Raw genomic sequence first — 25,075 nt, 5'->3', positions numbered from 1 at the left:
GCTCCAAAACAGATCCTTGAGGTACACCACTTGTAACTGAACTCCAGGTTGAATATTTCCCATCAACCACCACCCTCTGTCTTCTATCAGCTAGCCAATTCCTAATCCAAACTGCTAAATCACCCTCAATCCCATGCATCTGCATTTTCTGCAGTCACCTACCATGGGGAACCTTATCAAACACTTTGCTAAAATCCATATACACCACGTCAACTGCCTTACCCTTATCCACTTCTTTGGTCACCTTTTCAAAAAACTCGATAAGGTTTGTGAGGCACATCCTACCCTTCACAAAACCATGTTGACTATCCCTAATCAATTTATTTCTCTCTAGATGATTATAAATCCTATCCCTTAAAATTCTTTCCAAAATATTGCCTACAACAGAAGTAAGGCTCACTGGTCTATAATTCCCAGGATGGTCCCTACTCCCCTTCTTGAACAAAGGGACAACATTTGCTCACCTCCAGTCTTCCAGCACTATACCTGTAGCCAATGACGACATAAAGATCAAAGCCAAAGGCTCTGCAATCTCCTCTCTAGCCTCCCAGTGAATCCGAGGGTAAATCCCATCCGGCCCTGGGGACTTATGTATTTTCATACTCTCAAGAATTGCTAACACCTCCTCCTTATGTACCTCAATCCCGTCAAGTCTAAAAGACTGTATCTCAGTTTTCTCCTTGACTACATTGACTTTTTCCTGCGTGAAAACTGACGAAAAATATTCATTTAGTGCCTCTCCTATCTCTTCAGGTTCCACACAAAACTTCCCACTACTGTCTCTGACTGGCCCTAATCTTGCCCTAACCAATCTTTTATTCTTGACATACCTATAGAAAGCTTTAGGGTTCTCCTTGATCCTATCTGCCAAAGACTTCTCATGTCCTCTTCTAGCTCTTCTTAACACTCTCTTTAGCTCCTTCCTGGCTAATTTGTAACTCTCCAGTGCCCTAACTGAGCCTTCATGTCTCATTTTTACATAAGCCTCCTTCTTCCTTTTCACTAGAAATTCAACTTCTTTAGTACACCATGGTTCCCTCGCTCAACCACTTCCTCCCTGCTTGACAGGTACATATTTATCAAGGACTCACAGTAGCTGCTCCTTGAATAAGGTCCACATTTCAGTTGTTCCCAGCCCCTGCAGTTTCCTACTCCAACCTACGTATCCTAAATCTCGCCTAATAGCCTCATAATTACCTTTCCCCCAGCTATAACTTCTGCCCTTCGGCATATACCTATTCCTTTCCATCACTAAGGTAAACGTAACCGAATTGTGGTCACTATCATCAAAGTGCTCACCTACCTCCAAGTCTAACACCTAGTCTGGTTCATTACCCAGTACCAAATCCAATGTAGCTTCACCTCTTGTTGGTTTATCTACATACTGTATCAGGAAGCCTTCCTGCACAAATTGGACAAAAACTGACCCCTCTAACGTGCTTGAGCTATAGCTTTTCCAATCAATATTTGTAAAGTTAAAGTCCCCCGTAACAACTACCCTGTTATTCTCGCACCTATCCAGGATCATCTTTGCAATCTTTTCCTCTACATCTCTGGAACTTTTTAGAGGCTTATAAAAAACTCCCAGCAGGGTGCCCTCTCCTTTCTTGTTTCTAATCTCAACCCATACTACCTCAATAGACAGGTCCACAAGAAGGCGTATGGTGTACTGACTTTTGTCAATCGAGGGATTGAGTTTAGGAGTCGGGAAATAATGCTGCAGCTTTATAAGACCCTAGTCAGACCCCACTTGGGGCACTGTGCTCAGTTCTGGTCACCTCATTACAGGAGGGACGTGGACGCTATTGAAAGGGTGCAGAGGAGATTTACAAGGATGTTGCCTGGATTGGGTGGCATGCCTTATGAGGATAGGTTGAGGGAGCTAGGTCTTTTCTCCTCGGAGAGACGAAGGATAAGAGGTGACCTGATAGAGGTGTATAAGATGTTGAGAGGTATAGATCGGGTGGATTCTCAGAGGCTTTTTCCCAGGGCTGAAATGGTTGCTACAAGAGGATACAGGTTTAAGGTGCTGGGGAGTAGGTACAGAGAAGATAAGAGGTCAATCTGACTATGACATTCATAAAAATCACCATCATTCACAGTCTATGTTCATCTAGGACTAAGGCCAATTTACCCTCACATTCACACATACACGGAATGGATTTCCAAAAGTGAAATTCATTCACAGTCATAGAGCATGCATGACCCTGAGGTGAATCAAAACTTTTTAACTTTCCTAATCCTACCACCATGTTTTGATACAGACCTAACATCTGCAGCAGGGGCAGATGTAGCATGCCAACTGTTACATCCTAATGTCTGTGATGACTTTAGCAGACGTACTCTGGTAGCCTGAGCTCTGGAGGGGCCAGGACTTACGATGGTCTCCTGCTCGCGGCACATGTTTGGCAGCTTGCACTGTAGGAGTTGGTGTGAGCACAGGCAGAGGGGACTCTGAGCAGCTACATAACTTTTGAGTGTCCTTGGGGTGTCTAGCTTATGTGCATCCTCCCTGGGGACGCCAGAGGGTCCCAGCCTGTCTCCTGCTGGAGATGGGGCATCTGGAGGGTGGTTAATGTGCCTTATCTCCATATAGCTTACATCCTGATTGTGCCCACTGGTATATGTACAAGGTGAAGTGCAAATCTAGTGGGAACTGCTGGACCAAGATCTCCATGGTGGTCACCAACATTCCCACTGTGGCGTTAGGACATATGTATGTTCGAGGCAGGACAACAAAGGGTCTCACATGCCTGGAGCTGAGCAGGTGGCTGGACTCCAGCAGCCTTCTGAGTGCCTGAGACCTGGGCAGTCCCTAACTCTGACTGCTGCAGTAATGTGTCTGTGAGGTGTTCTCCAGAAAGTGACTCTGAGTCTATCCTTGAACTATGCCCCACTGAGGTGTGTCTCTGTGCTAGTTGAGAGTATGACGTGGTGCTGTGATAGTTTTCCTGAGCCCTCTCATCCTCAGCCATACTTCAAGGGCTCAGAGTGCTTCTCAGCTAGCTACCTGGCTGCGGCCTGATGGTGCCAAAAAAAGACAAAGACACAGTTTTAGTGGATAAAGCTCTCACAGTGAATTTCAGGATTGGGTGAAGTGATGGAGCTGAGGAGAGCTGGAGAACTGTGTGCAGTTCTGGTCGCCACATTATCAGAAGGAAGGGGTGCACTGGAAGGGGTGCAGAGAAGATTCACCAGGATGCTGCCTGGGATGGAACATTTTAGTCTTGAAGAGAGGTTGGATAGCCTTGGGTTGTTTTCACTGGAGCAGAAAAGACTGAGGGGCAACCTGATCGAGGTGTACAAGGTTATGAAGGACATGGACAGAGTGAATAAGGAGCAGCTGTTCCCCTTAGCTGAAAGATCAGTCATGAGGAGACAAGGTGAGGGATGGGAGTTTTGGTCGCCGCACCTGTGCAAGGATATTTTGGCCTTGGAGGGAGTGCAGAGGAGGTTCACTAGGCTGATACCGGAGTTGAGGGGGTTGAGCTATGAGGAGAGGCTGAATAGACTGGGCTTGTACTCGTTAGAGTTTAGAAGGATGAGGGGAGATCTCATTGAGACGTATAAGATGATGAAAGGGATGGATAGGGTAGAGGTGGAGAGGTTCTTCCCGCTCAGAAAGGACAGCAGGACTAGAGGGCACAGCCTCAAGATAAGGGGAACGGAGTTGAGGAGGAACTTCTTCACTCAAAGGGTGGTGAATCTCTGGAATTCTCTGCCCGTTGGAGTGGTTGAGGCTACCTCACTAAATATATTTAAGATGCGTGTAGGTAGGTTTTTGGTAGGAAAGGGGATTAAGGGTTATGGGGAGAAAGCGGGAAAGTGGAACTGAGCCACTTCAGATCAGCCATGATCTTGTTGAATGGTGGGGCAAGCTCGAAGGGCTAGACGGCCTACTCCCGCTCCTATTTCTTATGTTCTTAGGGGGGAATGTGAAGAAAAACATTGTTACTCAGAGATGGTGACGGTCTGGAATGTGCTGCCTGGGAGGGTGGTAGAGGTGGGTTGTCTCACATCCTTTAAAAGGAACCTGGATGAGCACTTGGCACATCATAACATTCAAAGCTATGGGCCAAGTGCTGGCAGATGGATTAGGTGGGAGGTCAGGTGTTTCTCGTATATTGGTGCAGACTCGATAGATCGAAAAGCCTCTTCTTCACTGTACGATTCTACGATTCAAAGCTATGTGTTACAGTTTTAAACCCCTAAATCATGGATGTCACAGCATTTATAAAGTTAATACCATCAACCCATTCCATAGAATTTGAACCCAACTCCTTTCAGGCAGTGAGTTCTAGACCCCCACCATCCTGTGGATGAAAACATATTTCCTCACATCCCCTCTAAACCTCCTGCCCCATTTAAATCTGTGTCCCCTGATTATTGGTCCCTCCATCAAGGAGAAAATTTCTTTCCTGTTTACTCGATCTATGCCCCTCATTTCCATACAAATCTTACACAAAAAAAGGCAGGATTATTTAATGGTGCCTTTTTCTCTTGATTCAGCCCTCCAGCTTGGTCAAAAAGTGGCTATCCGAGTGGAACCAGGTCTTTTTGAATGGACGAAATGGGAAGGTGAACGGGCAATTCCAAACTTCATGTCTGTGGCTGAACTGAAAGCTGCCGAGTACTCCGTGGATATTAACTACAGGTATATTCCATCTTTGGCCTTCTGTAACTTTCTATTGGTTCTCCAGCCTGATTTTTTTAAACTGGAGGAAACAGGCTGAGGGATATAGGGAGTGGGGGGGAGGGCTGGGAATAGATGAGAGAGATTGTGGGAGAGGGTGAGGGATGGAGGATTAGTGAGAGGTTGGGAAATGCACAGGGACGGAGTTGTGGGTCATGGGGAGCAAATATGAAGAGAAGGGGGCGGGACTGAAAACTGACTGATGCTCGTGGAGTAGAGAGGATTTAAACAAAGAACAGTACAGTACAGGAATAGGCTCTTAGGCCCTCCAAGTCTGCGCCAATCACTTTGTCCTATCTAGACCAGCCGCCTAATTCCCTCTATTCCCCATCTGTTCATGTGTCTATCCAGATAAGTCTTAAATGTGTTTAACATACCTGCCTCAGCCACTTCACTTGGCAGTGCATTCCAGGTCCCCCTCACCCTCTGTGTTAAAAATGTCTCCCAAACATCTCCACTGAACTATTCCCCCTTTACCATGAACTTGTACCCTCTTGTGATTGTCATTTCTGCCCTGGAAAAAAGCTTCCAACTGTTCACCCTATCGAGACCGCTCATAATTTTATAAACTTCTATCAGGTCACCCCTCAGCCTCCGTCTTTCCAGGGAGAACAATCCCAGTTTATTCAATCTCTCCTCATAGCTAATACTCTCTATACCAGGCAACATCCTATACACCTTTTCTGTGCCTCCTCCAGACATCTACATCCTTCAGGTAGTGCAGTGACCAGCACTGAACACAGTATTCCAAATATGGCCTAACCAACGTTCTATATAACTGTAACATAATTTGCCAACTTTGATACTCAATGCCCAGGCTGATGAAGGTAAGCATGCCATATGCTTTCTTCACCACCTTTGCCACCTGTGCTGCCACCTTTAAGGATCTGTGGACCTGTACTCCCAGATCACTCTGTGTATCTATCTTCTGATTGTTCTGCCACTTATTTTATAGCTCACACCTGAATTGGATCTACCAAAATGCGTCACCTTGCATTTGTTCAGATTAAATTCCATCTTTGATTTGATTTGATCTTATTTATTACTGTCATATGTAATAACATACAGTGAAAAGTGTTGTTTCTTGCACGCTATACAGACAAAACATATTATTTATAGAGAAGGAAACAAGAGAGTGCAGAATGTAGTGTTACAGTCATAGCTAGTCTCAAGAAATATCAACTTAATGCAAGGTAAGTCCATTCAGAAGTCTGAGAGCATCAGGGAAGAAGCTGTTCTTGAGTCCGTTGGTACGTGATGTCAGATCTTTGTATCTTTTTCCTGAAGAAAGAAGGTGGAAGAGAGAATGTCTGGAGTGCGTGGGGATCCTTAATTAGGTTGGCTGCTTTGCCAAGGCAATGGGAAGTGTAGACCGAATCAGTGGATAGGAGGCTGGTTTGCATGATGGATTGGGCTATGTTCGCATGATGGATTGGGCTATGTTCACGACCTTTTTACAGTCCCTTGTGGTCTTGGGCAGAGCAGGAGCCATACTAAGCTGTGATACAACCAGAAAGAATACTTTCTATGGTGCCTCTGTAAAAGTTGGTGAGAGTCGTAGCTGACATGCCAAACTTCCTTAGTCTGCCATTCTCCGCCCAATTTTCCAGCCTATCTATATCCTGCTGTATTCAGTTCATTGATGAAACAGCTGAAGGTGGCTGGGATGAAGACACTTCCCTGAGGAACTCCAGCATTGATGTCCTACATTGATGTGAGAGGTCACTCAAATGATGTTTGGGTGACCTCCCACAACAACTATATTCATTTGTGTTAGGAATGATTTGATTTGATCTGATTTATTATTGTCACATGTATTAGTACACAGTGAAAAGTATTGTTTCTTGCGCGCTATACAGACAAAGCATACCGTTCATAGAGAAGGAAAGGAAGGAGTGCAGAATGTAGTGTTACAGTCATAGCTAGGGTGTAGAGAAAGATCAATGACAGTAAACATAAGAACATAAGAAATAGGAGCAGGAGTAGGCCATCTAGCCCCTCGAGCCTGCCCCGCCATTCAATAAGATCATGGCTGATATGTCGTGGCTCAGTTCCACTTTCCCGCCCTCTCCCCATAACCCTTAATCCCCTTGCCTATTAAAAACCCATCAACCCACGTCTTAAATATATTTAGCGAGGCAGCCTCCACCACTTCAACAGGCAGAGAATTCCAGAGATTCACCACCCTTTGAGTGAAGATGTTCTTCCTCAACTCCATTCTAAACCGCTCCCCCTTTATCTTGAGGCTGTGCCCTCTAGTCCTACTGTCCTTTCTGAGCAGGAAGAGCCTCTCCACCTCTATCCTATCCATCCCATTCATCATCTTATATGTCTCAATGAGATCTCCCCTCATTCTTCTAAAGTCTAACGAGTGCAAGCCTAGTTTATTCAGCCTCTCCTCATAGTTCAACCCCCTCAACTCCGGTATCAGCTTAGTAAACCTCCTGTGCACTCCCTCCAAGGCCAAAATATCCTTGCGTAAGTGCGGCGACCAAAACTGCACACACTACTCCAGCTGCGGCCTCACCAGTGCCCTGTACAGTTGCAGCAAGACCTCCCTACTTTTATATTCAATCCCCCTCGCTATGAAGGCCAGCATCCCATTCGCCTTCCTGACCACCTGCTGCACCTGCAGGCTGGGTTTTTGCGACTCATGCACAAGGACCCCGAGGTCCCTCTGCACCGTTGCCTGCTGCAGTTTTTCGCCATGTAAGTAATAGTCCTTCCTACCATTATTCCTACCAAAGTGGACAACTTCACACTTGCCAACATTAAATTCCATTTGCCAGTTCCTGGCCCATTCACCCAGCCTATCTAGATCCTTCTGCAGACTCTCCACACCCTCCGCGCAATTTGCCGTTCCACCAATCTTGGTGTCATCAGCAAATTTTGACACCCTACACTCGGTTCCCTCCTCCAGATCATCTATATAAATGGTAAATAGCTGAGGCCCCAGCACCGACCCCTGGGGCACTCCACTAGTCACCAACCGCCAATCCGAATAGCACTCATTGACCCCCACTCTCTGCCTCCTATTTGACAGCCAATCCCCTATCCACGCTAACACCCTACTCCCAACTCCATGCCCCCTGAAAAAATGATAGTGAAAGTTTTTACAAATATATAAAGAAGAAGAGGCTGGCTAGAGTGAATGTTGGACCCTTGGAGGACGAGAGGGGGGATTTAGCGGTGGATAATGAGGAAATGGCTGAGGCTTTAAATAAGTTTTTTATGTCGGTCTTCACGGAGGAGGACACAAATAGATTGCCGAATATTAAAGATAGAAGGATGGTAGGAGATGAGGTCCTAAATGCGATTACTGCCACTAGCGAGGTAGTGCTTGATAGACTAATGGGACTGAAGGTAGACAAGTCCCCGGGACCAGATGGAATGCATCCCAGGGTTCTGAAAGAAATGGCAGAGGTGATAGCGGATGCCTTAGTAATTATATATTAAAATTCGCTGGACTCTGGGGAAGTGCCAGAAAATTGGAAAGCAGCTAATGTTACGCCACTGTTTAAAAAAGATAGCAGACAAAGGCAGGGAATTATAGGCCGGCTAGCTTAACATCTGTAGTTGGAAAAATGCTAGAATCCATCATCAAAGAAGAAATAGCAAGACACCTAGAAAAGAACGGTTTGACCAAGCAGACGCAGCACGGGTTTGTGAAGGGGAAGTCATGTTTAACGAATTTATTGGATTTCTATGAGGATGTGACTAGTGCAGTAGACAGAGGGGAACCGGTGGATGTCATGTTTTTAGATTTCCAGAAGGCGTTTGATAAGGTGCCTCACAAAAGGTTGCTGAAAAAGGTTAGGGTGCACGGAGTTGGGGGTAAGGTGTTAGCGTGGATTGAGGATTAGTTGTTTAACAGGAAGCAGAGAGTTGGAATCAATGGGTGCTTTTCTGGTTGGCAGTTGGTGACTAGTAGAGTGCCGCAGGGATCGGTGCTGGGGCCTCAAATGTTTACTATTTACACAGACGATCTGGAGGAGGGGGCTGAGTGTAGGGTAACAAAATTTGCTGATGACACGAAGATGAGTGGAAAAGCGAATTGCATGGAAGGCGCAGAAAGTCTGCAGAGAGATCTGGATAGGCTGAGTGAGTGGGCGAGGACCTGGCAGATGCAGTATAACGTTAGCAAATGTGAGGATCTCATAGAAACTTATAAAATTCTCACAGAGTTAGACAGGATAGATTCTGAAAAGATGTTCCCAATTGCAATTACAAGGGGTCCCAGGTTCAAGGTGAGAGGGAGAAAGTTTAAAGAAGACGTGTGGGGGAAGTTTTTCATGCAGAGAATGATGGATGCAGGGAATGCTCTGCCAGATGAGGTGGTGGAAGCAGGTACATTAGCAACATTTAAGAGGTAGCTGGATAGGTACGTGAATAAGGAGGAAGTAGAGGGGAACAGATTAAGGAAGGGCATAAGGTTTTTTCTTTGGTTTGGTTAAGCATCATGACAACCACACTGTTTTAGAAGAGGAATTCCTGGAGCCTATACTGGATGGTTTTCTTGACCAATATATGGAGGAACCAACTAAAGAGCAGGCCATCTGAGACTGGGTACTGAGTAATGAGCAGGGAATCATTACCAGTCTAGCTGTATGAGACCCTTTGAGGATGAGCAACCATAATATGTTCGAATTTTTTATTAAGATGCAGAGTTAAGTAATTGATTCATGGACTATTCAAAGGGTGCTGAATCTTAATAAAGGAAACTATGAGGATATGAGGCATGAGTTGGCCTGGATAGATTGGGGAGAGTTACTTAAAGGGATGACACTGGATAGACAATGGCAAACATTCAAGCAATCCATGGGGGAACTGTAGCAATTGTTTATTCCTGTCTGGCACAAAAGCAAAATGGGTAAAAGGACCAATCCATGGCTTACAAAGCAAATTAGAGAGAGTATCCAATTTAAGGAAGAAGTGTATAGATTAGCCAAGAAAAATAATAGGTCTGAGCATTGGGAGCAGTTCAGAATTCAGCGAAGAAGGAACATGGGATTGATTAAAAAGGAGAAAATACAGTACGAAGGGAACCTAAAGACTGATATTAAGAGTTTCTATACGTACTTGAAGAGAAAGAGATCGGTGAAGACAAATGTAGGTCCCCTACCGACAGAAACAGGGGAATGTACAATAGGGGACAAAAAAATGGCTGAACAACTGAAAACATACTTTGGTTCTGTGTTCGCAAAAGAGGACACAAATCAGATGCCAGAAATATTGGAGAATGCAAGATTTACTGAGAGGGAGATCAATATCAGTAGAGAAATGTTGATGGGATTGAAGGTGGATAAATCCCCAGGACCCGATAATCTACATCCCAGAGTACTTAAGGAAGTGGCTCTAGAAATAGTGGATGCATTGGTGGTCATCTTCCAGGATTCTATAGACTCTGGAACAGTCCCTGCAGATTGGAGGGTAGCGAATGTCACTCCAGTATTCGAAAAGGGAGGTATAGGAAAAACAGGGAATTACAGACGAGTAAGCTTAACATGGGTAAAGGGGAAAATTCTCGAATCCATTTTCAAGGATTTTATAGCAGAGCATTTAGAAAGCAGTGACAGGATCAGACAGAGTCAGCATGGATTTATGAAGTGAAATCATGCTTGACAAATCTGTTGGAATTCTTTGAAGATGTAACTGGTACAGTTGACAAGGGGTAACCAGTCAATATGATATATTTGGACTTTCAGAAAGCATTTGACAAAGTCCCGCACAAGAGATTATTGTGCAAGATTAAAGCACGTGGGATTGGGAGGATTGTATTGAGAGGGAGAGAAAACTGGTTGGCAGAGAGGAAACAAAGAGTAGGAATTAATGGGTGCTTTTCAAATTGACATGCAGTAACTAATGGGGTGCCACAGGGATTGGTGCTGGGACCCCAGCTATTCACAATCTTTATTAATGATTTGGATGAGGTAACAAAATCTAACATCTCAAAGTTTGCAGATGATACCAAATTGAGTGGGAGGGTGAACTGCGATGAGAATTCAGAGATCAGGATTCAGAGATGGGCGACATGGTGGCACAGTAGTTAGCACTGCTGCTTCACAGTTCCAGAGACCTGGGTTCGATTCCCGGTGGGGTCAGTGTCTGTATGTAGAGTTTGCACGTTCATTTCATGTGTGTGTGGGTTTCCTCTGGGTGCTCCGGTATCCCCCCATGTCCAAAGATGGGCGGGTTAGGTTGATTGGCATGCTAAAATTGCCCCTTAGTGGCCTGAGATGCGTAGATTAGAGAAGTTAGCGGGTAAATATCTAGGGATATGGGGGTAGGGCCTGGGTGGGATTGTGGGCGGTGCAGACTCAATGGGCTAAATGGATATTTTCTGCACTGTAGAGTTTCTATGATTCTATGATCCTTCAGAATGATCTGGACAGGTTGGGCGAGTGGGCAAATCAGTGGCAGATGCAGTATAATATGAATAAATGTGAGGTTATTCACTTTGGAAGCAAATGCAAGGAGGCAGGTTACTACCTGATGGCTGTAAATTGGGAGAGGAGAGTGTGCAGTGGGACCTGAATGTCTTTGTGCACCAGTCACCGAAGGTAAGCATGCAGGTGCAGCAGGCGCTAAAGACGGCAAAATGGGATGTTGGCCTTCATTGCAGGAGGTTTTGAGTACAGGAGCAGGGATGTGTTGTTACAACTGTACAGGGTCTTGATGAGGCCACACTTAGAGTATTGTGTGCAGTTTTAGTTTCTTTTTCTGAGAAAGAATGTTCTTGCCCTCGAGGGAGTGCAATGAAGGTTTACCAGGCTGATTCTGGGGATAAGAGATTGACTAGGTTAGGATTGTTTTCACTGGAGTTCAGATGAATGAAGGGGGAATCTCATAGAGACTTATAAAATTCTAATAGGACAGGGTAGATGCAGGGAGGATATTCCCAATGGTGGGGGAGTCCAGAACCAGGGGTCACAGTTGGAGGATTCACTTAGGATGGAGGTGAGGAGACATTTTTTCACCCAAAGAGTGGTGAGCCTATGGAATTCATTACCACAGGAAATTGTTGATGCCAAAATATTGGATGCATTCTAGAGGCGGCTAGCTATAGCACTTGGGGCGAATGGGATCAAAGGTTACAGGGAGAAAGCAGAATTAGGCTATTGATTAGGCTAATTGATTAGGCTTTTGAGTTGAATGATCAGCCATGATCAAAATGAATGGCAGAGCAGGCTTGAAGGGCTGAATGGCCAACTCCTGCTTCTAGTTTCTATGTAACTTCCTTCCATCACAAGATCAGAAGTGGGGATGTTCGCTGATAACTGACAAATAGAATGGCAGAGTCATACAGTGGAGCAGAGACCCTTCAGCAATGTTCAGTATCATTCACAACATAGAACATAGAACATTACAGCGCAGTACAGGCCCTTTGGCCCTCAATGTTGCACCGACCAGTGGAACCAATCTAATGACCCTCTAACCTAAACTATTCCAATGTTATCCATACGCCTATCCACTGACCATTTGAACACCCTTAAAGTTGGCGAGTCCACAACTGCTGCAGGCAGGGCATTCCACGCCCTTACTACCCTCTGAGTAAAGAACCTACCTCTGACATCCATCCTATAATTACCACCCCTTAATTTAAAGCTATGTCCCCTTGTGTTAGCCATCACCATCCGAGGTAAAAGGCTCTCACTGTCCACCCTATCCAATCCTTTGATCATCTTGTATGCCTCAATTAGGTCACCTCGTAACCTTCTTCTCTCCAATGAAAATAACCTCAAATCCCTCAGTCTTTCCTCATACGACCTTCCCACCATACCAGGCAACATCCTGGTAAACCTCCTCTGCACCCTTTCCAATGCCTCCACATCTTTCTTATAATGCGGCAACCAGAACTGTACGCAATACTCCAAGTGCGGCCGCACCAGAGTTTTGTACAGTTGTAACATGACCTCCCGGCTCCGAAATTCAATCCCTCTACCAATAAAAGCTAACACACCGTACGCCTTCTTAACAACCTTATCAACCTGGGTGCCAACTTTCAGGGGTCTATGCACATGTACACCGAGATCTCTCTGCTCGTCAACACTACTAAGAGTCCTTCCATTAGCCCTATATTCTGTACTCCTGTTATTCTTACCAAAGTGAATCACCTCACACTTTTCCATATTAAACTCCATCTGCCATCTCTCGGCCCAGCTCTGCAGCTTATCTATGTCCCTCTGCAAACTGTAACATCCATCCTCACTGTCTACAACTCCTCTGACTTTGGTGTCGTCAGCAAATTTAATAATCCATCCTTCTACACCCTCATCTAGGTCATTTATAAAAATGACAAACAGTAGTGGCCCCAAAACAGATCCTTGAGGTACACCACATGTAACTGAACTCCAGGTTGAATATTTCCAATCTACCACCACCCTCTGTCTTCTATCAGCTAGCCAATTTCTGATCCAAACTGCTAAATCACTCTCAATCCCATGCATCTGCATTTTCTGCAATAGCCTACCATGGGGAACCTTATCAAACGCTTTGCTAAAATCCATATACACCACGTCAACTGCCTTACCTTATCCACCTCTTTGGTCACCTTTTTAAAAATCTCGATAAGGTTTGTGAGGCACGACCTACCCTTCACAAAACCGTGTTGACTATCCCTAATCAATTTATTACAATTCCTCAGATACTGAAACAGTCCATATCCAAATATAGCAAAATCCAGGTTTGGGCTGTTAAGTGGCAGTACACAACTGCCAGACAATGACTATCTCCAACAAGAGAGAATCTAACCATCATCCTTGATATTCCATGGTGATATCATGATTGAACCCCCAACATCAACATACCATTTATCAGAATCTTAGTGGGATTAGCAATATAAACACCATGGTTACAAGAGCAGATCAGATGTTACAAATTCTACTATGTTTAACTCACCTCCAGTTCATGTTTAACTCAGCTCCAACAACACTCAAAAGCTGCAACACTATCTAGGACAAAGCAGCTCCACTTTACTGGTACCCCAGGCACAAGCATTCAGTCCACCAGTGACATACAGTAGCAGCAGTAAGTACCATGTCCAAGATGCACTCACCAAAGCTCCTTAAACAGCACCATCCAAACCCATGGCTACTACCAGCAAGAAGGACAAGGTAAGCAGATACCTGGCAATACCACCACCTGGAGATTCCCCTCCAAGTCACTCACCATCCTGACTTGAAATTATATCGCCATTCTTTCACTGTTGCTGGGTCAAAGCCCTGGAACCTTCTCTCTAACAGCATTGCGGGTGTACCACAGGGACTGCAGTGGTTCAGAAGGCAACTTTTTTTAGAGCAATTAGGGATGGACAAGAACTGCAGACCTATCAGGCATCCTTTGAATTAATAGGGAGTTGGTAGCACAGTGGGATTGTCACTGGATTAGTAATCCAGCGACCCAAGGAGGTGCTCCAGGAACCCTCATTTGAATCCTCCCAGATGGTGAAATTTGACTTCAATAAAAATTTGCAATTAAAAGTCTAACAATGACCATGAAACCATTGTCAATTGTTGTAAAGACCCATCTCATTCATTAATGGAGGAATTCATTAAGAAGCAGCGTTCAGAAAGCTTGTGATACCAAATAAACCTGTTGGACTTAAACCTGGTGTTGTGGGACTTCTTACTGTGCCCTCCCCAGTCCAATGCCAGCATCTCCACATCATTCATTAATGCCCTTTAGTTTTTTTTAAGTTTATTTATTAGCGTCACAAGTAACCTTACATTGAGACTGCAATTAAGTTACTGTGAAAATCCTTTAGTTGCTACACTCCAGCACCTGTTCAGGTACACTGAGGGAGAATTTAGCACGGCCAATGCACCTAACCAGCACATGTTTTGGATTGTGGGAGGAAACCAGAGTACCTGGAGGAAACCCACGCAGACACAGAGAGAATGTGCAGATTCTGCATGTACAGTGACCCAAGCTGGGAATCGAACCTGAGTCTCTGGCGCTGTGAGGCAGCAGTGCTAATCACTGTGCCACTATGCCAAAGGCAATGTGCTGTCCTCACGTGGTCTGACCTACATTAACCTAGGAAATAGCTTCAATTAATAGGCATGATGGGTATTAAATGCTGTCCTAGTAAGCAATGCCTGTGGTGTACAAAAAGAGTCAGTTGCTAATTGCTGTTGTACTGTATGTGGGATATGTGTAATATTGAAAAGGGAGAGCTTTCAACATTACTTTGCAAGGGCCTGTCCTACCTCTCTTTCTTACATTTGGGATGTCTTCACTTTCCAAATCGACTCCACGCTCTCTGAGCTCAGATCATCCCTCAGAACTGTACATATTTCCTCTCTTATTAGCAGAGCTACTTTTCCTTTCACCTGTTCTTCTTAAAAGTCAAATAACCATGAACATTGATTTCCCAATTTTGACCTACTTGTAACGATGTTTCAATAATGGCTCTCAGATCAGACCCACTTAACTCTATCTGTGCCATCAGTTAATTTATCTAATTTTTTATGCTATGTGCATTAAGATACAGAACTCTTATTGTGTTTTTCTGACACTTTTCCTCACAATAAGCCCATCTCTCGGGACAGTAAAGCCACTGGTTGATTTTTAACATTTATTCCTATATCTTGAATATTGCTTTCACTTTTTCTGCCTTTGGTTTCTAACCCAGTTTCCATCTCCTTTAACTCCCTGCTCAGGTACCCATACTACTGCGATACTAGTTTAAACTCTCCTCAACAGCACCAGGAAACACCCCTGTGAGTTTATAGATCCCAGTTCTGTTAGGATGTAACCCATCCAGTTTGTGGAGATCCCACCTTCCCGAGAACCTGTACCAAAATCTCAGGAATTTGAAATACATCCCCGTACACAACTCCTTCAGCCTTGTATTTATCCTACCTATCCTCTCATTTCTGCTCTCGTGTGGCACCAGGAATAATCCTGAGATAACCACTTTAGAGGTCCTGCTTCTTAATCCCTAACTGCCTGTACTCAGCTTTTGGGATGTCATCCTTTTGTTTACTTATGTCATTGGTACTAATGTGTACAATGATCACCGTCTCTTTGCTTTCTCCCTCCAAAATGTTCTGCAGCTGCTCTGTAACAAACTGGACTCAAGAGCCAGGAAGGCAACATACTATCCTGGAATCACCTTTGTGGTCACAGGAACACTAACCTAATCCCCTTACATTTCTATCCCTTATCACTATAGCCCTACCCCCATTTTTCTTTGCCGACACACGTATCACGTATTTGGCTTCCACTGCATTCCCCTGAGAAGTTACTACCCCAACTATGTCCAAAGCAGCACATCTGTTTGAGAAGGGTATGACCCCTGGGGACTCCCGCACTACCTCTAATCTGCCTGGCAGTCACCCATTCCCTTTCTGCCAGTGCAGACTTAGCCTGGGGTGTGACAACCTCTCTAAACATGCTATCTACAAAAATCTCGGTATCATGAATGTTCCGGAGTGATCCCAAACTCCTCCAGCACCAATACACAGATTTTATTAGCTGCAGCTGGAGACACTTCCGACACACATGTTCATCCTGGGGGACACTGGAATTGTCCCTCATTTCTCATATAGCACAGGATTGCATTTATGGCTGACTCCATAAAACCAGTCAGGTCATTTGGAAAAACAATGCTCACTGCTAGATTGGGAAATTAGGTTGGAAGGTATAATGTATTTTGGCTTTAATTGCAAGAGCATTCAAGTTCAAGAATAAGGAAATCGTTCACCAATTGTTTTGGTGAATCCATACGCGGAGGACTGTTTGCAGTTTCAACTTCCATACATAAAGAGGGAATGTAACAAATGTTCAGCAAATCAGCTCCACGGATGAGAACTCCGAGGAGTGATTGTGAAGGATGGAATCATAGAAAAATCGTAGAATCCCTGCAGTACAGAAGGAGCCATTCTGCCCAATCAGCCTGCACTGATAGCAATACTACCTAGGGTCTATCACCACAATCCCACATACTTACCCTGTTAAGAAAAATACGGTGGTAATAGTCAGAGATTTAAATTTTCCCAACATTGACTGGGACAGCCATAGTATTAGAGAGTTGGATGGAGAGAAATTTGTTGAGTGTGTTCAGGAGAAATTTTTCATTCAGTATATGGAAAGTCCGACTAGAGAGGGGGCAAAACTTGACCTCCTCTTGGGAAATAAGGAAGGGCAGGTGACAGAAGTGTTAATGAGGGATCACTGTGCGACCAGTGACCATAATTCTATTAGTTTTAAGATAGCTATGGAGAATGATAGGTCTGTCCCAAAAGTTAAAATTCTAAATTGGGGCAAGGCCAATTTTGACGGTATCAGGCAGGAACTTCCAAAAGTGAATTGGGGAGTCTGTGGGAAGGCAAAGGGACGTTTGGTAACAGGCATGCGTTCAAAAGTGTGTTAATCAGGGTTCAGCGTAAACACATTTCTCTTAGAATGAAGGGCAAGGCTGGCAGAAGTCAGGAACCCTGGGTGACTCAGGATATTGAGGCCCTGATCAAGAAGAACAAAGAGGCACATGACGTACATAGGCAGCTGGGATCAAATGAATCTCTTGAAGAGTATAGGGGGTGTAGGAATAGATCGAAGAGAGAAATTAGGAGGGCAAAAAGGGGACACGAAATTGTGTTGGCAGATAAAGCAAAGGAGGATACATAAAGGGCAAAAGAGTAACATGGGAAAGAGTACGGTTCTTAAGGATCAACAAGGTAATCTATGTGCGGATCCACAAGAGATGGGTGAGATCCTAAATGAATATTTCTCATCAGTATTTACTGTTGAGAAAAGCATGGAGGTTAGAGAACTTGGGAAAATAAATACATATTACAGAGAAGGAGGCGCTCGAAGTCTTAAAGCGCATCAAGGTAGATAAATCTGCGGGACCTGATGAGGTATATCCCAGGACGTTGTGGGAGGCCAGGGAGGAAATTGCGGGTCCCTTAGTCAAGATATTTGAATCATTGATAGTCACGGGTGAGGTGCCTGAAGTTTGGAGAATGGCAAATGTTGTGCCTTTGTTTAAAAAGGGCTGCAGGGAAAAGCCTGGGAACTACAGGCCAGTGAGCCTCACATCTGTGATCTGTAAATTGTTGGAAGGTATTTTGACAGACAGGATCTACAGGCATTTAGAGATGCAAGGACTGATTAGGGACAGACATGAAACATAAGAACATAAGAAATAGGAGCAGGAGTAGGCCATCTAGCCCTTCGAACCTGCCCTGCCATTCAATAAGATCATGGCTGATCTGAAGTGGTGTGCTCCATGTGCCTATCCAATAATCACTTGAAAGTTCCTAAAATGTCCAACCCCACTATCACAGCAGGCAGTGCATTCCACACCCCAACCATTCTCTGAGTGAAGAATCTACCTCGGACATCCCTCCTATTTCTCCCATGAACCTTATAGTTATGCCCCCCTAGTAACAATTACATGCACCCAAGGAAATAGTCTCTGCATGTCCATTCTATCTATCCCCCTCATCATCTTGTACACCTCTATTAAGTCACCTCTCATCCTCCTCAGCTCTATAAGAAAAGCCCCAGCTCCCTCAACCTTTCCTCATAAGACCTACCCTCCAAACCAAGCAGCGTCCTGGTAAATCTCCTCTGCACTCTCTCCAATGCTTCCACATCCTTCTTATAGTGAGGTGACCAGAACTGAACACAATATTCCAAATGTGCTCTCACCAATGTCCGGTATAGTTGCAGCATAAACTCACGGCTCTTAAACTCAAACCCCCTGTTAATAAACACTAACACACTACAAGCCTTCTTCACGGCTCTATCCACTTGAGTAGCAACCTTCAGAGATCTGTGGATGTGATCCCCAAGATCTCTCTTTTCCTCCACATTCCTCAGAACCCTGCCATTGACCCTGTAATCTGCATTCAAGTTTGTCCTACCAAAATGAATCCTACCAAAATGAATCATCTCACACTTATCAGGTTTAAACCCCATCTGTCACTTTTCGGCCCAGCTGTGCATCCTATCAATGTCTCTTTTCAGCCTGCAAGAGCCCTTCGCCTCATCCACTACTCCACCAATCTTGGTGTCATCAGCAAATTTACTAACCCATCCTTCAGCCCCCTCTTCCAAGTTATTGATAAAAATCACAAATTGCAGAGGATGCAGCACTGGCCCCTGTGGTACACTGCTGATAACTGGCCTCCAGTCTGAAAATTTTCCCTCCACCACCACCCTCTGTCTTCTATGATACAGCCAGTTACTTATCCAATCAGCCAAATTTCCTTCTATCCTACACCTCCTTATCTTCTTCATGAGCCCAACATGCGGAACCTTATCAAACGCCTTACTAAAATCTACGCTCTACCTTCATCTACACACTTAGTTACCTCCGCAAAGAATTCAATCAAATTTGTGAGACAGGACTTACCTCTCACAAAACTGTGGTGACTATCCCGGATTAAACAGCATCTTTCCAAATGGTCATAAATCCTGTCTCTCAGGACTCTTTCCATAAATTTACCAACCACCGAAGTAAGACTAACTGGCCTATAATTACCAGGGTCATTCCTATTTCCTTTCCATAGAACCATAGAATATTACAGCACAGAAACAGGCCTTTTGGCTCTTCTTGGCTGTGCCGAACCATTTTTCTGCCTAGTCCCACTGACCTGTACCTGGACCATATCTTTCCACACCCCTCTCATCCATGTACATAGAACGTAGAACGCTACAGTGCAAACAAGCCCTTCGGCCCACAAGTTGCGCCGATCACATCTATACCTAACAAGCCATAGAACTATCTGTAACTCCCAATCCCATTAGATCCCATATACTCATCCAGAAGTCTTTTAAAAGACCCTAGCGAGTTCGCCTCTACCACCACTGACGGCAGCCGATTCCACTCACTCACCACCCTCTGAGTAAAAAACTTACCCCTAACATCTCCTCTGTACTTGCTTCCCAGCACCTTAAACCTGTATCCTCTCGTAGTGACCATTTCAGCCCTGGGAAATAGCCTCCGAGAATCCATCTTATCTATTCCTCTCAACATTTTATACACCTCTATCAGGTTGCCTCTCAACTTTCGTCTCTCCATGGAGAAGAGCCCTAGCTCCCTCAACCTATCCTCATAAGTCATGCCTCCCAATCCAGGCAACATCCTCGTAAATCTCCTCTGCACCCTCTCAATAGCTTCCAATTCTTCCTGTAGTGAGGTGACCAGAACTGCGCACAGTACTCCAAGTGGGGTCTGACAAGGGTCTTATAATGTTTGTGTCCAAGATTTTCTTAAATGTTAAAAGTGAGCCCGCATTTACCACTTCACCTGGCAGTTCATTCCACACTCCCAGCACACTCTGTGTGAAGAAGCACCCCACCCCCCACAATATTCCCTTTAAACTTTTCACTCTTAACCCATGTCCTCTAGTTTTTTTCTCCCCTAGCCTCAGTGGAAAAAGCCTGCTTGCATTCACTCTATCTATACCCATCATAATTTTATACACCTTTATCAAATCTCCCCTCATTCTTCTATGCTCCAGGGAATAAAGTCCGAACCTATTCAACCTTTCTCTGTAACTCAGTTTCTCAAGACCCGGCAACATCTTTGTAAACCTTCTCTGCACTCTTTCAACCTTATTAATATCCTTCCTGTAATTAGTGATCAGAACTGCACACAATACTCTAAATTCAGCCTCACCAATGTCTTATACAACCTCACCATGACATTCCAACTCTTATACTCAATACTTTGATTTATAAAGGCCAGTGTTCCAAAAGCACTCTTTACGACCCTGTCTACCTGTGATGCCACTTCTAGGGAATTATGTATCTGTATTCCCAAATCCCTCTTCTACTACACTCTTCAGTGTCCTACCATTTACCTTGTATGTTTCTTGAAGAGAGGAACAACATTCGCCACTCTCCAGTCCTCTGGCACAATCCCCATGGACAGTGAGGACCCAAGATCAAAGCGAAAGACTCTGCAATCTCATCCCTTGCCTCCCAAAGTATCCTAGGATGTATCCCATCTGGCCCAGGGGACTTATCCACCCTCAGGTTTTTCAAAATTGCGAATACATCTTCCCTCAGAACATCTACCTCCTCTATCCTATCAGCCTGTATCACACACTCATCCTCAAAAACATGGCCCCTCTCCTTAGTGAACATTGAAGAAAAGTATTCATCCAACGCCTCACCTATCTCTTCTGACTCCATGCACAAGTTCCCACTATTATCCTTGACTGGCCCTAACCTCACCCTGGTCATTCTTTAATTTCTCACCCCATATTACCTCAGTAGGCAGATCACCCCCAAAATGCCTTTCAGCAGCCATGAAACTATCGTTGATTAATAATACTACTCCTTGACATCTTTTACCATCTTCCCTACTATTACTGAAACATCTACACCACGGAACTGCCAACAACCATTCCTGTCCCTGTTCTAACCATGTCTCCGTAATAGCCACAACATGGTCCCAAGTACTAACCCACGCTCCAAGTTCACCTACCTTCTTCCTGATGCTCCTTGCATTGAAGTAGATACACTTCAACCCACCCTGGCATCCTGTCTGCCTGTACACTCCTACAACCTTGATACCTTCCTCAGTACCTTACGGCCCTCAACACTGGCTTTTGGCCGACAGCTCATTTTCCCATCCCCCTGACAATTAGTTTAAACCTCCCCTGAAGAGCCATAGCAAATTTCCCTCCCAGGATATTAGTCCCCTCTGGTTCAGGTGCAAACCGTCCTGTTTGTACAGGTGCCACCTTCCCCAGAATGTACTTCAATTATCCAAGTAAATGAAACCCGCTCTCCTACACTATCCCTGCAGCCATATGTTAATCTGCACTCTCTCCCTGTTCCTCAACTCATTAGTACGTGGCACGGCAACAGACCAAAGGATGCTACCGGGACTTGATGGATTGAGTTATAAGGGGAGGCTGAATAGACTGGGACTATTTTCTCTGTAGTGTAGGAGGATGAGGAGTGACCTTATTAGAGGTCTATAAATTAATGAGGGGCATAGACAATGTAGATAGTCAATATCTTTTCCCAAAGGTAGGAGAGTCTAAAACTAGAGGGCATAGGTTTAAGGTGAGAAGGGAGAGATATAAAAGTGTCCAAAGGGACAATTTTTTCACACAGAGGGTGGTGAGTGTCTGGAACAAGCTGCCAGAGGTAGTAGTAGAGTCAGGTACAACTTTATCTTTTAAAAACCATTTAGATAGTTACATGGGTATAATGAGTATAGAGGGATATGGGCCATATGTGGGAATTGGGATTAGCTTAGGGGTTTTGAAAAAAAAAGGGTGGCATGGACAAGTTGGACCAAAGGGCCTGTTTCCATGCTGTAAACCTCTATGACTCTAAGCCCAATTGCCCCGAGGGGCAATTTGTTATGGCCAATCAACCTAACCTGCATATCTTTGGATGTGTTTATACTCTGCTGTTTAAACATCTTACTGAAACGTATAAGATTCTGAGAGGGCTTGAAGGACTAGATGCTGAGAGACTGTTCCTCCATATTGAAGAGTCCCAGGATAAGACGTCAGTCATTTCAAACTGAAATGAAGAGATTTCTTCACTCAAGGTTGCGAACCTTCAGATTTGTCCTTCCAGTTGTTCGATTGTTGAGTCTGTGCCAAGCTGAGATAGCTTCTTGGGTACTAAAGAGTTATTAGGTATATGGGGAATGAGGGGAAGGTGGAATTGAGATAAAAATTAAACATGATTTCCTTAAATGATGGAGCAGGTTTGAGGGGGACGAATGAGCTGCTCCTAATTCTTATGTTTATACATTTAACTGTGCTCTTCCAATGGCTGTTGTATGTTTTAAAATTACATTTATTGATGAACTTTTTCCTAGTTTGAACAGATACAGTAGGATTGTGAATGAAAGATCTTTCTGCGCTGAATAGTCTATAATTTGATGAGTTTCACATTAGAAACTTAGGCGACTTAATAGAGGTTTATAAGATGATGAGAGGGATTGCTAGAGTGGACGTGAGGAGACTATTTCTTCGGGTGGATGTAGCTGTTACTAGGGGGCATAACTATAAAGTCCATGGTGGGAGATATAGGAGGGATGTCTGAGATAGATTCTTCACTCAGAGAGTGGCTGAGGTGTGGAATAGACTGCCTGCTGTGATAGCGGAGTCGGACACTTTAGGAACTTCAAGCGGTTATTGGATAGGCACATGGAGCATACCAGAATGATAGGGAGGGAATAGCTTGATCTTGGGATTGGACACAGCTCGGCACAACATTGAGGGCTGAAGGGCTTGTACTGTGCTGTAATGTTCTATGTTCTATGTAGAAATGCTGAGGGAGATTTATCAAGCACAGCGGAAGGAATTTACTCCAACCAAGTGTTGTGGACTAATTTCTATCGACGCTTCCTTCAGATGTTGCTCAACAATTAGAACATAGAACATAGAACACTACAGCGCAGAACAGGCCCTTCGGCCCACGATGTTGCGCCGACCAGTTAAAAAACAATGACCCACTAACCTAAACCAATCCCTTTTCGTCCATAAACCTATCCACGGATCTCTTAAACGCCCCCAAACTAGGCGCATTTACAACTGCAGCAGGCAGGGCATTCCAATCCCTCACCACCCTCTGGGTAAAGAACCTACCCCTGACATCCGTCCTATAACTACCACCCCTTAATTTAAAGCCTCGTGTTAGCTTTCTCCATCCAAGGAAAAAGGCTATCACTATCCACCATATCTAAACCTCTAATCATCTTATATGTTTCAATAAGATCCCCTCTTAGCCGCCTTCTTTCTAGCGAAAACAACCCCAAATCCCTCAGTCTCTCCTCATAGGACCTCCCCTCCATGCCAGGCAACATCCTGGTAAACCTCCTCTGCACCCTCTCCAAAGCCTCCACATCCTTCCTGTAACGTGGCGAAAAACTGCAGCAGGCGACGGTGCAGAGGGACCTCGGGGTCCTTGTGCATGAGTCGCAAAAACCCAGCCTGCAGGTGCAGCAGGTGGTCAGGAAGGCGAATGGGATGCTGGCCTTCATAGCGAGGGGGATTGAATATAAAAGTAGGGAGGTCTTGCTGCAGCTGTATAGGGCATTGGTGAGGCCGCAGCTGGAGTACTGTGTGCAGTTTTGGGCGCCGCACCTGCGCAAGGATATTTTGGCCTTGGAGGGAGTGCAGAGGAGGTTTACTAGGCTGATACCGGAGTTGAGGGGGTTGAGCTATGAGGAGAGGCTGAATAAACTAGGCTTGTACTCGTTAGAGTTTAGAAGAATGAGGGGAGATCTCATTGAGACGTATAAGATGATGAATGGGATGGATAGGATAGAGGTGGAAAGACTCTTCCCGCTCAAAAAAGACAGTAGGACTAGGGGGCACAGCCTCAAGATAAAGGGGGGGCGGTTCAGAACGGAGTTGAGGAGGAACTTCTTCACTCAAAGGGTGGTGAATCTCTGGAATTCTCTGCCCGTTGAAGTGGTGGAGGCTGCCTCGCTAAATATTTTTAAGAAGCGGGTTGATGGGTTTTTGATAAGAGAGGGGATTAAGGGTTATGGGGAGAGGGCGGGAAAGTGGAACTGAGCCACGACAGATCAGCCATGATCTTATTGAATGGCGGGGCAGGCTCGAAGGGCCAGATGGCCTACTCCTGCTCCTATTTCTTATGTTCTTATGTTCTTATGTGGGGACCAGAACTGCACACAGTACTCCAAGTGCGGCCGCACCAGAGTTGTGTACAGTTGCAACATGACGCTGCGGCTCCTAAATTCAATCCCCCCACCAATAAACGCCAAGACACCGTATGCCTTCTTAACAACCTTATCTACTTGATTCCCAACTTTCAGGGATCTATGTACACATACACCTAGATCCCTCTGTTCATCCACACTATTCAAAGTCCTCCCGTTAGCCCTATACTCGACACATCTGTTATTCCTACCAAAGTGAATTACCTCACACTTCTCCGCATTAAACTCCATCCGCCACCTCTCGGCCCAGCTCTGCAACCTGTCTAAGTCTCCCTGCAAACTATGACACCCTTCCTCACAATCTACCACACCTCCGACTTTGGTGTCATCAGCAAATTTACTAATCCACCCAACTATACCCTCATCCAGATTATTAATAAAAATTACAAACAGCAGTGGCCCCAAAACAGATCCCTGAGGCACACCACTCGTAACCGAACTCCATGACGAATATTTACCATCAACCACCACCCTCTGTCTCCTATCTGCTAGCCAATTCCTGATCCAATTTCCTAGACTACCCTCAATCCCATACATCTGCATTTTCTGCAGAAGCCTACCATGGTGAACCTTATCAAACGCCTTACTAAAATCCATATATACCACGTCAACTGCCTTACCCCCATCCACCTCTTTGGTTACTTTCTCAAAAAACTCAATAAGGTTAGTAAGGCACGACCTACCCGCCACAAAACCATGCTGAC

General features: G+C 44.8%; 1 protein-coding gene across 1 annotated transcript in view; it reads left to right on the top strand.

Moving 5' to 3' along the window:
• Positions 1-25,075, top strand: part of LOC145337709 (ubiquitin-associated and SH3 domain-containing protein A-like) — a 169,569-nt gene that overhangs the window by 113,745 nt on the left and 30,749 nt on the right. The window contains exon 11 of the mRNA XM_080182540.1: positions 4,510-4,654. Within this exon, the coding sequence (XP_080038666.1) occupies positions 4,510-4,654 (145 nt within the window). The remainder of the gene's footprint in view (positions 1-4,509; positions 4,655-25,075) is intronic.

This window comes from Carcharhinus amblyrhynchos, unplaced genomic scaffold (genome assembly GCF_965287045.1).
Source record: "Carcharhinus amblyrhynchos unplaced genomic scaffold, sCarAmb.v2.hapA scaffold_65, whole genome shotgun sequence".
Taxonomy (NCBI): domain Eukaryota; kingdom Metazoa; phylum Chordata; class Chondrichthyes; order Carcharhiniformes; family Carcharhinidae; genus Carcharhinus; species Carcharhinus amblyrhynchos.
Note: the sequence above shows the minus strand (reverse complement) of the source record. Positions and strands in the feature narration are given on the sequence as shown.